The sequence below is a fragment of the Meles meles genome, chromosome 2 (assembly GCF_922984935.1).
Source record: "Meles meles chromosome 2, mMelMel3.1 paternal haplotype, whole genome shotgun sequence".
Lineage (NCBI taxonomy): Eukaryota > Metazoa > Chordata > Mammalia > Carnivora > Mustelidae > Meles > Meles meles.
Window position 1 is genome coordinate 209,164,453 of NC_060067.1, and position 14,219 is coordinate 209,178,671.

Sequence of the window (14,219 nt, forward strand, 5' to 3'; positions counted from 1 at the left end):
GACTTGTGTTCAGAGAATGATGCTTTCAACACCCTTCAGTGTTTAAAGGTGGACAACTCTGTCTGTTACACTGTCAGAGCTCTGTCACAAGGTGTGAGAACTGAGAGAACATTTCAGTTGCTGAGCAGGAAGGCACACGTCAGCGTTAGATGAACAGCTGAAAAGTGCACACAAATGGCTCATGGGTAGCCTGAAGAGCGATAAAGTGCCTTTTGCAGCTTTGAGAATTAGTGCAAGTGACTTGACTTCTGGGGAAATTGAGAGCTCGTTTAACCAGAAATGGGAACAAATGGGGAAAAAAGGAAAAATGATAATATTTCATGTATATCTCTAAATCTAGTTCCCTGCCAAAAGGGCTAAAAAGGAAATGTGATTAATATTAAAGAATATCACACATTATAAAATTCTAAAAAAAGTAATTAAAAGGAAGAAAAATAATTAATAGTGGCTCTATTTATCCTAGCAAGTGTCTTTCCTTCAGGTAATTCATTCCATCTTGATCAAAGTGGAGATCAGAACAAAATTGCAGAATATCTACAAAGTAGTAAGGATGAAAGCATCATATCTTATCAGAGGAGGTGCAGCAAAAGATACACTCTTAGGAATATTCATAGTCTAAACTCCCTCACTAAATAGACAATCAGCTGATAAATGAGGGATATAATAATGGATCTAAGGAAATAAAAAGAAATTAACAAAAGCATAAATTGATTTAATGAATAAGAAAACAGGAAAACAATAGAAAATTGAAAAACCAATAAAGAGCTGATTGCACAAGCTGGCTCTTACAACGCCACATCCTAGAAGCGCACCCTCCTTTCCCAAGATGGCCCCAATGCTGATGGACTGTTGTAGCCTAAGGTATGTCCCCAGCAGGCCAATCTCTAAGAACATCCTAAGACCCTCTGCCCTGAACTTGAATGGTTTCTAGAGATGCATGGATTGGCAATGGATTTCTGCAAAGGGACCAGTATTTGGGATAAGGCCACACTGTCTAAATAAGGAGATTCTCAACCCTATTCTTCAGAAGTATGATCTTTCTAAGATAGTGTCACGTTATGTTTTCAGGGAACAGGGCAGTTGGACAGTCTCAACAGAATGCCTACCCCTCAGGCCTATAACAGAGGTAGAGAATGAAACTATTCCTGGGTTAAGGACACAAGTGAACCCACTAATAAAACTAATTTTGAGTTACCGCCATGCTAGTCAGATACTTCTTGGCCATACTGATGAAGGTGAAGATTCAGAGGCAGACGTGCCCCGAGAGTTCCCCGATGCTGCTAGCCTGGCCAAGAGCAGGGCCAGCAGCTGCACAATCACAGAGAAATACCTTCTTTGTAACATTCTACGCAGTAATGAAAACTCAGAGGCGATCCCCCAGCGATAAAGTAATGACAATAAATTAGAGCCCGTCTACTCACCGACACCCAGACAAGCACAAGGACGATGTGCTCATTGGACTGGAGTGCCGTGAAGGAGGCACATGATGGCTGTGTGCCAGGACTTTGACCACCCTGACCTTCAGCCTTGGGTGTTACATGTGGGAACGTGCTCTGCTACACAGAAAGGGAAATCAGGGTGCACATGGGACTGAGGCTGGTGGTCACCTGACCCAGAGACGGGGAAAGCCCCCTGGATCATCCAAGCAGGCCTAGTGTCACCACGGGAAGTCTTCAAAGCAGAGAAAGGCAGAGAGAGTCAGAGGTACAATGGCCGAGATGAGGCAGGAGAGGCTGGGAAGGGGAAGGGATCCTCTGCCACACATGGTTTTGAAGACACAGGCTGACCCATGCGTGTGGGGGCCCACAGAGACTCAGCGGACAGCCAGCAGAGATAGAGGCCTAGTTCTAAGGCTGGGAGACAGGTTCTGGAGACAGAACCCCCACGCAGTTCTCAGAAAGGAACGCAGCTCTGCTGACCCATCAAGTTAGCCCAGGAAGACCCATGTTGGGCTTCTGACCCATAGGGCCCAAAGAATCAGATGATAAATCTGTCTTATTTTAAGCTACTAAATTTGTGGTTGTTTCTTATGATAGCCATAAAAACCTAAAGAATGGTGGAGAGAAAAAAAAAGGAAAGGACATTAGAGTAATATGTACAGTGTGATCTCATTTTTGTTTTAAAAATAGGTACATGTAGGGGCGCCTGGGTAGCTCAGTGGTTTAAGCTGCTGCCTTTGGCTCAGGTCATGATCTCAGAGTCCTGGGATCGAGTCCCACATCGGGCTCTCTGCTCAGCAGGGAGCCTGCTTCCCTCTCACTCTCTCTGTCTGCCTCTCTGCCTACTTATGATCTCTCTCTGTCAAATAAATAACTAAAAAATCTTTAAAAAAAATAGGTACATGTAAACACTTCTGTGCAAATAAAAATGTCTAGACAGTGCAAAACCATCAGCGATGACTGCTCCTGGAGACATGGCAATGGGAGAGACAGAACGACGTTCCACTTCATATAATTCTGTGTTGTGTTAGCTTTTTACTGCAAGTATAAATAATTTTGCAGGTTAAAATCAATTTAATCATGAATTTAATTAACAGATGGATGGCGTATCTGAGGCCCGCCCCATACCGTGCGGACGCCACTCTTGGCCAGGTTGTGAGGGCTCAGGGTCCCCGGAGAATATCTTGCTGCACAGGACTGCCCAGACTCACGTTCCTTGTCTGCACGTGCACTGGCATCATCGGTTACACAAAAGCGCGTGTTCCGGAGATTCTGGGTTTAAGCGCCTGGTTCCCGTAACAGGACGGGACAGGCACTGCCGCAGCCCAGGACCTATGGCTGGAACGAGCATGAGCGAGTGAGACAGGGCAGGGTCCAAGCGACAGGACCGGCTGCAGATGAGTTCGCACAGTGAAACACTTGGAAGAGAGCCCAAGTGGACAGAAGAAACAAACTGTGAAATTTCAAAAGAGCAATTTTTCATGAGCCTTTCTTCCTTACTTAGTTTTTGATTTGACTTTTCAAAACAACTTTTGCTTTTAAAGATTTTATTTATTTATCAGAGAGAGAGAGAGCGAGAGCGAGAACACGCACACAAGCAGGGGCAGCTGCAGCAGAGGGAGAGGCAGGCTTCCCGCTGAGCAGGGAGCCCGATGCAGGACTTGATCCCAGGCCCTGGGGGTCATGACCTGAGCCGGAGGCAGACGCCTCACCGGCTGAGCCCCCCAGATGCCCCCCTGACATCGGAAGAAGGAAAAGAATCCGAATGGGATTCCGGGTGTGCTGAAGGCACAAGAGCTGAGCTGGGGTAGAATGCTGGGAGCTTCCTAGACAAACATGATAGATGAGGATGCGGGGGGATGATCCTCGCACGTCCACGAGAGGAGAGGAACAGGCAGCGAAGTCGAGTGTGTGCCCCCTCTTTGTGGGCTCGCAGCGCACTTGGGCGAGGACCTCGGCCTCTGCAGCTGGGCACCCCGCCTACCTTCCGCTCTGACAGCGCCCTCCGGTGAGAGACCAGGGGCTCCCGGGGAGGTGGGAGGTGGGAGGTGGGGCTCTCGCAGGGACAGAGAGCAACCACCCCCCGTCCTCTGCTGAGCCCGAGATCCACAGGTCGCAGCAGCGGAAGCCACGAGCCTCCTCCACACGCGTGCGGTGCCCATTAGCGGAAGAGCTGCCCAGGTGCAGTGTGGGGCATTTTCAAGGAGCCTGGCATCTGGTCCTTTCAGGACTAATGTAAAGAGGGTCAGGAATTGGGTGGATGTGAATCAGCTTTACACGCAGATTTTAAACTGATGATCTTATTTTTAGAATCTTCACAAATGACGCTTTTATGGGTGCCCTTAACCGCAGGTCCTTAATCAAGCGGTTAGCGGTGACTCCTGAGAAGTCATTCACGAGAAGCTCGTCCTGCTCACTCCCTCCGTGAGTGCGGAGCACAATGTGCTACACGACAGAGAGACAAGACAGTGACACATGCCACATCTCTTGCCCTCTCGAGTACACAGACGATTGGGGGAGCTAACAAGTGGCAGCGGTAAGCACGGGCACTCAGGGAGCACGCTGGGGGGGGTGCCTGACCCCGGGAGACTCCCAGGAAGAGGCGGCCCCGAGCTGAGCCCCGAAGGACGAGCAGGAGCACGGCAGTGCGGGTGCTGCGGGCGGATGTGGATCCGGAAGTGGGAGCTGTGCGGGAGGGCCCGAGTGTAGACCTCCCTGTTCGGACACGGTGAGAAATAAGGTCTCACGGGCTGCCGGGGCTGGATCATGACCAGTCTGCCACATGACTCGGCTATAAACGGGTGGTCAGAGCTGGCAAGTGGAGGGGGAGATCGGCACAGGGATCGAGAAGCAGGGCTTAGAGCTGCTGTTTGAGAGACGGCAGGAGCTGCGTGGTCTGATGGAGGCTGTGAGCCCCAACCACAACGGAGTCCCAGTATCAGGCAACAGCAAGAGGCCAAGATCGATGACACTGGAAATGAAGACATTGGCTTTGAGGGACCCCGTCACCCTTCCGGATGGGTCCTGAATATTCTGCAGGCCCTGTGATTGCTTCCAGAGGCTTCCGACGTAGACCTGACTCCTCCCTGGGAGCTGAGTAGTCTGACCATTTGTCATGGACCAGGGGCTTCTGGGACACCCACAGAGCAACCACCCAGCTAAGCCACACGACTAGGCTACTCTGGAGGAAAGGGGAGCTCCCTTGTCCTAGGGCAGGTTCACGAGCCAGCAAGGATACCCGAGCCCATCTTCCGAGGAAGGTCACTGGGTAGGCAGGCAGGCAGGGTTCTCTTCTGATCCTCCTCTGGATCGCCTCCCCCCGACCGACCAGCCAAGCGGGAGGGAGCAGGTGCTGGGAGCAGCTTGTGTCTCATGTTGCCTGGATACGCAGTCACCAAAAAAGAGAAGCGAGGCAGACCTACGCTCCTGTCTTCCTGTCCCAGAATAAAGTTAGTCTCTCAGCACAGAGGAGCTGCTTGCACAGATCCTTGCTCTCAGCTCCCATCCGTTGGTTTTGCAAGACGCCGTTTTCCAGCTCTGGTCGGGCGGCTGGATCTGACGGCGCCCCCACTCTTGGCGCAGGTCCGTGAGTTCTGGCAGATCCTGGAGTCACGACCGAGGCGCGGAGCTCCTCCATTCTCTGCCGGGGCGCCTGGGTCTGCCGCTACGGGACGGCTTCATCGCACCTCGGAGAGCCCCTTTAGTACAAGAATGTGGCCCCGTGTGCCGGCGGCGTCTTCCCACTCCGGTTCTGACGACCCAGCACTTCCTGCACGTCCGTTCGCGGAGCCCTCTCCCGCCGTCTCGCCTTAGGGCTCACGAGTTTCTTCTCTCGGGGCTTGGAGGGTGTCACTTCCTTGTCACTTTCCCGGCTCCCACCATTTCTGATAAGTTGGCCCCAAGTCTTCGTTCCTCTGTATGTAACGGATTTTTATTTTTCTCCAACCGTCCTCGAGCGTTTCTCTTTACCCTCGGTTTCTGGCAGCTTGAATACGATGTGTGTACATACGAGTGGGGTTCTGTCTCTCACATTTACCTTTCCTGAGACTTTCTGAGATCCTTCCATCCGTGAATCAGTGTTTCTGTCTTCGCGGCATCCTCAGGGATCGAATCCGGAACGACCCTTTGGTCCCACCAGCCCTCGGCTGCCCTCAGGGTCCTGGCTCTGCGTCTGCCGCGGCGGGCACTCCCCACAGCTCCTGCGTGTTCCTTCCCACTTCTCTCCCCCCACTTTTCTTCTCTGCGTTTCCATTCGGTAACTTCTACGGACCCACCTTCACATTCACAGGGGTGTTGACAGCGTTCACCGATGAGCTCCTCGGCAGGGGCCTCGCTCCCGATAGGAGGTCTGTCTGCTGTATTTCCATCTGCCTTTCTTCCACTTCTCATCTCTCTGCAGGCCCCGCAGTTACAGACACATGTGGTCCCTCTTCCAGCAGGCCTTCTGCCGTGTGAACCAGGCATCCGGAGGGTCTCTCCGACAGCATCACAGTCCCTGTCCTCTCCATTCTCTGGGTTGCTCTTGTCTCTGGAGAGCGGCTTTTGTTTGCTTTTACTCTGAAGTCTGCTGGGGTGCTGGTCCTCCGTGCAAAACGGCAGAGGCCAAGGCAAGTGAGGTTTGTGTTTGGGAGTGGACACACCCCGTGTTCTCCCGGACTGAGATCCTGCCATGGTGGCTGATGGTTTGGGGTGACGGTTAGGTGTTTGTTGCAAGGCCTGGCTGCGGGCAGCCCTGTGCCCCGTTCGCGAGTGCTCTTCCTGCCCCTCCCAGGGGAAGGGCAGCCATGCAGTACTCGGTTAAGATCAGGGCCTAGGACCAGGGGGCAGAGGGTTTTCCTCCCTCTCTCCCTGCAGGTTTACTCATGCCCCCTCGAGGGGGTGATGGCCCTTCTCCATAGGAAGGGGTACAGGTAGGGGTCCCAGGGGTGGGGACCTTCCCTGCAGGGGTAGGGGTCATCTGCTGGACAACTGTCCCAACAACCTGGGTCAAGGGGCTCTCTCCAGCTCTAGCCCCCTCCTACCGAGCACAGGGCCGGCGAGGAGCACGTGGGGGCCTGTGCCCACCCCGTGGGGCTGGGGCTCCCACGGATCCACCCTGGCAGACATCACGGGCCCCACAGCCCTCCCTGCCGCACCCCGCTCCACGTGGGGCAGACCTCGGATCCTAGCCTTCTGGAGCCCCCTGGGGTGCCCCGCAGCCTCGGCCCTGCTGCCTGGGGGTCTCGTGCCATGTTGTCCGGCCTGTTCCCCCCGATATCAGGGCGGCACCGCCGGGCATTCTGGCTGTCCGCACGCCAGGCAGAGCTGGAACATTCACCCACTGCTTCGCTGGACGCCGCTCTCTGGGGGTTTGTGAAGAGACCTGCTGTGCCGCCGGCTGCCCAGGACGCAGCCCCATGGACGCACGGTCTGTTTGGTACCTTTGCCGCTCTACAGAACCGCGCTGTTCCACATTGCCGTGGACAGAACACCCATATGGAGAAGGTTTCACCCGACGTGCAGAAGGTACCCGGCAGGCTTCTGCCCTCCGCCCCGGCCACATCTACTTCCTCTCACTCAGACACAAGCCGCCTTCATTAGTTTCTTGTGTGTTCTTCTGGGTCTTATGCAATACGAAGTGATACGAATTTTCTTACTTCCCGTCTGCGTTACACAGAAAGTGACATGCTTTATAATGCTCCATGCTTTGCTTTTTAAAATTAACATAATCTGGATCTCGCCGCTTGAAGACATGCGAGTCTGACTGGTGTTTATAGGCATGCCGTGTTCTAGAACATTCTATGACTATATTCTGGGGTTGGCATGTCTATTACTCAGTCAACCCTGTAGCAGTGGACTGTGGGGTGGATTCTGACTGTCCCTAACAGCGTTGTAATGAACAGGATTTTGCCCACATCCCTCCTTACGGGTGCAGCTACATCCGGGGCACAAGTTCCCTGAAGCGGGACCCAGTGCCGGGCGTCTGGGCGACTGACAATGTCTCATGATGATCTACAATGACAGAGTAAACATCACTGGATTTTGTGCATCTTTGTGTGCTTTTCAGGAATTTCTTTAAAATAAGTTCTTACACTTCTCCTTTTAAATGGGAAGCTAAAATACTCTCCAGAGGGGTGCCTGGGTGGCTCAGGGGGTTAAGCCTCTGCCTTCAGCTCAGGTCATGATCCCAGGATCCTGGGATCGAGCCCCACATTGGGCTCTCTGCTCAGTGGGGAGCCTGCTTCCCCCTCTCTCTTTGCCTGCTGCTCTGCCTACTTGTGATCTCTGTCAAATAAATAAATAAAATCTTTTAAAAAAATAAAATAAAATACTCTCCAGAAAGTTTCAATAACTTTTAAGATATGTGAATAATCTTTTCCTGGTCTTTATCCACATTTATATCGTGGTTTCTTTCTTACTGATTCATAAGGCATCTCTCTACATGTTAAGAACATAAATGTGTGACTGAAATGACAAAACATTTCTTCAGGTCTCAATTACTATTTTATCTTGGTGACGGTACTTTTAGCTTGTTGGCTGGTTGGTTTGCTTTCACTACAAATAAGTTTTTAATTTTATGAATTCAAATCTGTCCTTCTGCTGTAGCTTCTCAATGTGGAATAATGTTTGCATATGTCTTCTCCACCTGAGAATCACGGGACATCCACACGCACGCATGTGTGTACCAGCCTATGCACACATTCACGTGTCAGTGTACACACATATCACACGATACACACGCATCGACAGGATTCTTTTTTTAAAAACAGGATTCACGCTGAGCAGGGAGCCCAACGCAGGGCTCAAACTCATGACCCTGAGATCAAGACTGGACCCGAGATCAAGAGTCACTCACTTAACTGACCGTCCCAGGCTCAGCGCACCAGCACGATTCTTAGATCTCCTCGCCATCTGAGTTTATCTTTACATATGAAGTTCTTAAAATAAGTCCTCCTTCCTCTATAAATTTAAAATACCTCCTTCCTAGGAGATGACTCAGACATGTTCAGAATTATTAGAGCTTTGACTTCTCAATTCAACTAAGCAGAAAAAAGAAGAAAAAAAGAAACAAAACCTCAAAGGTCCCCAAATGAAATCAGTCAGTCTACCTTTCCTAATAATCAGAAATGAATTCTGCAAATCCAGTACCTCTAATACAAATACACAAGCTGATTTAAAAACCCGGCACATCGGATCCACAGTCACTGGAAATCTACCTTTCACCTGTAGTAATTCCAGCTGGTGTCCGCATGTGGCTGGCGTCTGTCCCCGGTGTGGGTCTGACCGTCCAAACGAGCACTTTGCGCAGGAAAGCACCGTGGCACGTGTAAGGGATTTCAGCGGTTTGTGGTGGACTCTTCTTTTGAGTGAAGCTTTTCCCTCACTTCTTAATCTGGAGAAGACAGTGAGGTGAAGGCAGGAGTCCTCATCTGTACAAAGAGGACGTCTGTTCAATTATTAATGAGAGGACTTTTTCTTCTTGGTTAACAGCAGAAAGGCAAGACTCTGTTCAACAGAATCACTGTTGCAAGAGGTCATGCATTTTGAAGGAGAAAATCTGCAGCCTTTACAGAAAGGATTTCGTATTCGATGGCAAAAAAGGACTGATAACAGCCAATGAGAGATGCAGTTTTCTTCAGGTCTTCAGCCCCACAGATGGAAAACGAAGGGCTGGCCCAGTTCATTTTCTCTGTGCATTTACTGTGATGAGGAGAGGCGTACAGTTCCTGAGGTTTCGGCGCACCCGTGTGCTGGTTCAGAGGAGAGTGTAAATCCAGGCCTGTCACGTTGGAACTGAAGTGTAACTACCACGTCGTGCTGCTTTTTTTTTTTTGCATTCTTTGAATACTATTGCCAGAAGTCGTCCGTGCATACCAGAGGAGCACAAAACCCAGAGGGGGTCAGCAAATGGGAATTCTTACTTTTAGCTCCTGAATCAGCCTGTCACCTGGAAACATCTGTCAGTCACGCCCTCCTGGGGACGTTCTATGGTACAGACGGGGAACACGCTCGGGGCTCTGTGAGATCAGAGGACTTCAGTTACATTTTAAATGCAACTTAAGAACTATGAGTTTTGCTTCATCTTTGGGTGTGGAACAAACTCTAGAATACAGAGTGTCTGCTGAGGTAGTCGACCGCACACGTCACATACAGCGGGCCCAGGGGCTGCCCACCTTCCTGCAGCGGCGCCGAGCAGGTGTGAAGCAACCACAGGCAGGGGACCGCAGGCGGGGGACCGCAGGCGGGGGACCACAGGCGGGAGAACCCAGGCAGGGGACCGCAGGCGGGAGAACCCAGGCAGGGGACCGCAGGCGGGAGAACCCAGGCAGGGGACCGCAGGCGGGGGACCAGGGTGAGGTGACGGACAGCGGAGTTGCATTGCCACCTGTCTGTTCTGCAGAGCCTGGTCTGCTCATCTGGGAACCCGCGCCAAGCCCCTCCCGGTTTCCCGCCGGCTCCTCTGACCACACGGTGACGATATAGTGAAGTACTCCTTCCCTTCCCTGTAATGCCCGCTGGTCTCCGCAGGCACAGTCCTGCCATCCTCTGGCAAACACGCGCCCTCTGGGCATGGGGTTAAAATCAAACCCGTGGTCACTTCTGGGATGTTCTGCACCTCCCTTCTCTGAGCTGGCGTCGTGCTGCATGAAATGGGCAGAATTATAACTTCCGAGTGAACAGTCGAACTTCGGTGTCACTTAAAATGAAAATCAATGAAAGCACGTCGGAATGTATAGAATTCTAACCTGAAGTGAAACGGGGTCCGCTGCTGACAGGCAACGACGGTAACAACACGACGACGTATCTCCCACCACGTCACCGTGTTCTCAATACGCTACCCCGGAGAGTGACTCCCAGGAGGTGTGCGCAGCTGGCGAAGCAGCAGAGGGCCCTGCTGGGCACGACCCATGGGGACTCCTCACGGGGCACCGCCCTCCCCGCCCTGTTCTCTCCAGGGCACGGTCAGGCATGGGAGTAAGAATAACTTGCATGCGTACAGACAGAGCTCTGTGCCCCGGCACCAGCCGGGAGGACGACGGAGTGACTGGGCTGACCGGACCAGGACGGCGGTGGGGCACCCCTGGGCCATTCACTCCCCCCCTCCTGCCGGCCCTCGGAACCATCAGTGTACGGACGGTCAGGATCCACATTATGACGTTAAGTGACCTTGGTCTCTTCCTCACTGTGGGGCTTGAGAGGTTCTCGGTGTCCCGGGTGATGGTGTGGGTTCTCCTAAGGCTGCCTTGTGAGCCCTGCCCCTGGGCTCCCGGCACGTGGCCCCGGGGTGGCCGGGTGGGGGGTGCCAGGGATGGGAGGGTCTCCTCTGCCCACTGCGGGGTGACAGGAGCTCAGTGCGGCGAGGACAGCTCCACGACGAGCACACGGGATGCCACGGCAGTGCTCCCCAGTGGGGGGCGCGGCAAAGGGGGATGCGGGGGACTCATTAACACGAAAATCAAGTTATTTGGAAACTACCGGATCCCTGCTCACCATTAAAACACAGCTTTTATTCTTGTTGTTTTTTTCTTTCATGTGGTTTGCTTGAAACATACACACTTGGGACCAGAGTCACACGCTTTCAAAAAGTCAGCTCAGGTCCGTGGCCACATGCCCAGGGGACCCAAGCCCCAAGCGCCGGACCGTGCGTGAGTGTCAGCAGCTCAACCCCCAGAGCTGTGGAGCACACGGCTTCCTGGTGCCGCTGTCCTTGGGGAGGGTCATGGTCATTCCTAATGCGCACGTGGGACTCCGCAAGCCAGGGTAAGGATGAGGAGGCTGGCGGCCCGTCTGCTGCCCGCCCGTGGGGCAGAGGTCAGGTTCATGGCTGGGCGGCTCTGGTCTGACATCCCCCAGGACAGCGCTCTGCGGACACCCCTTTCTTTGCTCATCCACGCCTCCCGCCCCTGGCATCCCGCCAGCCCATCGACGCCGTCCCGAGTGGCTTTGTTCCAGTCGGCCCTGATGAGTATCCCTGAGGGTCCTCCCCTCCCTGTGTGGGGCAGAGCGGGCACACGTGTGCAGTGAGGGGACCACGGTGTTCCCAACCCGACTGCTATGCCGTTGAACTGAACCCGGCAGCAGAGACGTGGTGGGCCGTGGTGAAGAGTAACCTCCGGCTGGATTTAAAATCAGGATGGTGCGTCTTGCCCATGGCCACCAATGCCACGTGGCGGTGTTGGCAGAAGCTCCACGGTTTGGCCTGCGGCCGTGCGCACCAGACACAGGAGGGGCGAGACCATGCCTCGGTCTGGGGCTCCGTCCTCCTGCTCAGCGTGTTACGGTGACTGGTCTGTGCAACAGTGGGAAGTGCAGAGACGCGGATCCGCAGATCTGGGGGCAGAAGCTTCACAGTGGAAGAAACTTCATGGGGACAGCGGCCGCTTGCGGTGGGGGGGGGAGGGGGGCAGGGCCAGAGCGCTCCTGTGTGGCGGACCCCCGAACGGCACTGGGTGCAAGGCGTGGGCCGGCTTCTATGTGGGCTGTTTCCCGTAAATACAGCGTGGGACTGTAAAGGTACTTCCTCTGCCCTAAAACCCCGTGACGTCCCAGGGTCAACCCTACACGCAAAGTGAGCGGCAGGGACCAGACACACAACAATGCGGGCGTGAGCGCCGGGTTTTCAAGTTCATGTTAACAGTCTACTTCCCAAACGGTTGTCCTTGTTTGTCCTTTAGAAAGTAGTTAAATTCATCAGCGCCTCATCTCAGGACAACAGCGTAGGCACGTGCTGTTGTACAAGCCGTCCCCCAGCCCTGAAAAACCCCTACCGCCCACGAATACGCTTAGAAGGGTTTAGTGCACAAGACACGGCCGACGGATTTCCGCACACGCACGCCCATTCCCACCACTACGCTCCCTGTGGAAGGCGCTGCCAGCATCGCAGCGGGCACGCACGGGTCCCACCGGCGATGACAGTGGCTTTACTGAGCGGATGTGGAAACCACCCAAGTAAATAACCAAAGGTCTGTTTTTTCTAAAGCTCTTGAAAACCGATGGCCCCATATCTGCTATTTGCAACTCAGACACGGAGGGTGGCCCTGATGGGTCGTGTGTGCACGGGGAAGACAGGAAGGCGGTCTTACGTTTGGAGGTCTGCCAGCGGCCTGGGTCCCATGGGCTTGAGCAGGGGCTCCGGCCGCATGGCCGCCGTGGGGGACGTCTTGGGGCTGGAGTCGGACTCTGCGCTCTCCTCGTCGCCCATGGCTTTGATGTAGCTCCCGCTTCGCATTCTCCTGCAGGGGATCTCCTCGTCCTTGGTGCCCGTGGGGTACCCTGCCCACTCGTCTTGTGGCACCTAGGGGAGAACAGACACACACATGCATCAGGCGTCAACGAGAAGCCCGGGGCTCTTCGGGGACACAGACCCTCTGCGGTTCTGGGAAGACACACTCCTTATGACTAACGTGAGCAGCGTAAGACAGACGCTTGCTGGCGTTGTCACTCAAATCCCAAAAGGACATTCATGTCCAATTACTGTTTTGTCCCCATCATAAGAGTGACAGTTAAACATGGAAAAGTGACAAAATGAGAGGAACGCTGGAGGGAAAAGCCACTTGTAGTCCCAGCACCTAGAAAACAACACTGCTCATGTTTTAGGTTTATTTCCTTCTGGCATAAAAGGAAATTAAAATTGTCTTTGAGAAGACTGGGGTGGGGGACGAGCTCCCCAGGGCAGGGAACAGGACAGCAGCAGCAGAAGGGGACAGCATAGGGGAAGACGGGCTGTGTCCGGGGGCTTCACCCCAGGGGTGATGGAGCTCAAGGGGCATTGGTGTGCAGACCCTGGGCACTTGGGCTCCAAAGGCCCCCCTCACACCACGGGCCCCAGGCTCTGGGCCAGGCTCCCAGCCTGAGGGACACTGGGACCGCAGAGCCGGAAGCAGGTGAGCACCTGGTACTCACCCGCCAAACCCAGGACCTGAGCTCCTCATTCGACAGGAAGCAAGAGGCGTGGAACTAGCCCAGCGCCTGCTGCCCCCAGTGGTCCCACCCAGGGCTGAGTGCTCCGCAGCTCTGCACGGCCGTGGGGAGGCTCTGGGGAACCTTGACCCCTTCCGGCAAAGTCACATTTACAAAAGCAAGAACACGCCGCAGGCAACATCTGGGTGTGGAGAAGCTCCCCCTGTCTGTGGCACAGGTCCCACCCCACGCCTGGGCACAGGGCCCCCATGACGTGGTCTTCCCGCTGTAGGTGACAGAGAAAGAAGAGGACAGAATCCCACATGGGAAACGTCTCCAGGGCTGGCACTTTCCTGTCACGAAGGGTTTGGATGCTTACGCGTTCTCTGTGGCGCACCCTGCGGGAGGCCTCTCTCCCTGCCCTGGGCCGTGGGGGCCTTTTACTTCTCTCCGGAAAACGCAGACTGTGGCCTGGCTCTGGACAGGACAACAGCCACACAGCAGCCCCGTTCCTCCGTGGACCTGGTAAGCTCCGCCTACCAGCCAGGACACGGGTGTGGCAGGCGCCAGCGTCCAGACCTCGGGAAGCCCTGCGGTCCCCATGAGGATGGTGTCCATGGATCCTGTCTACACTCTCCTGAGTCCACACAAGGTCCTGGGGCCCCAGCGGGAACATGCAGTGTAGCCGACCCCGACGCCACGATGAGGTACGGAAACTTCCAGACAGTCATTCAGCTGTGCCCACGTGGCACTGTGCGGTGAGCAGACCCACACGGGCCGGTCCCGTGGGCTGCACGATGGCGTGGAGCTGGGTGGCCCCTTTGGCCATGGGAAGGCTCTGGGGGGCCTCTGCAGGCATCGCTGAGCTCCTTGCGGCCTGATGTCCCATGCGGGTCTCCA

The 14,219-nt window shown here is 54.4% G+C and overlaps 1 protein-coding gene across 3 annotated transcripts in view; it reads right to left on the bottom strand.

Annotated features, from left to right (window-relative positions):
- The window catches only part of DLGAP2 (DLG associated protein 2), a 794,207-nt gene that overhangs the window by 88,679 nt on the left and 691,309 nt on the right, over positions 1 to 14,219 (bottom strand). For all 3 annotated transcript variants that reach the window (XR_006817469.1, XM_045998159.1, XM_045998160.1), the window contains one exon: positions 12,503 to 12,714. Coding sequence is in view for 2 of the 3 variants with exons in the window: in XM_045998159.1 (XP_045854115.1) it covers positions 12,503 to 12,714 (212 nt within the window). In the remaining variant the exon portion in view is untranslated. The remainder of the gene's footprint in view (positions 1 to 12,502; positions 12,715 to 14,219) is intronic.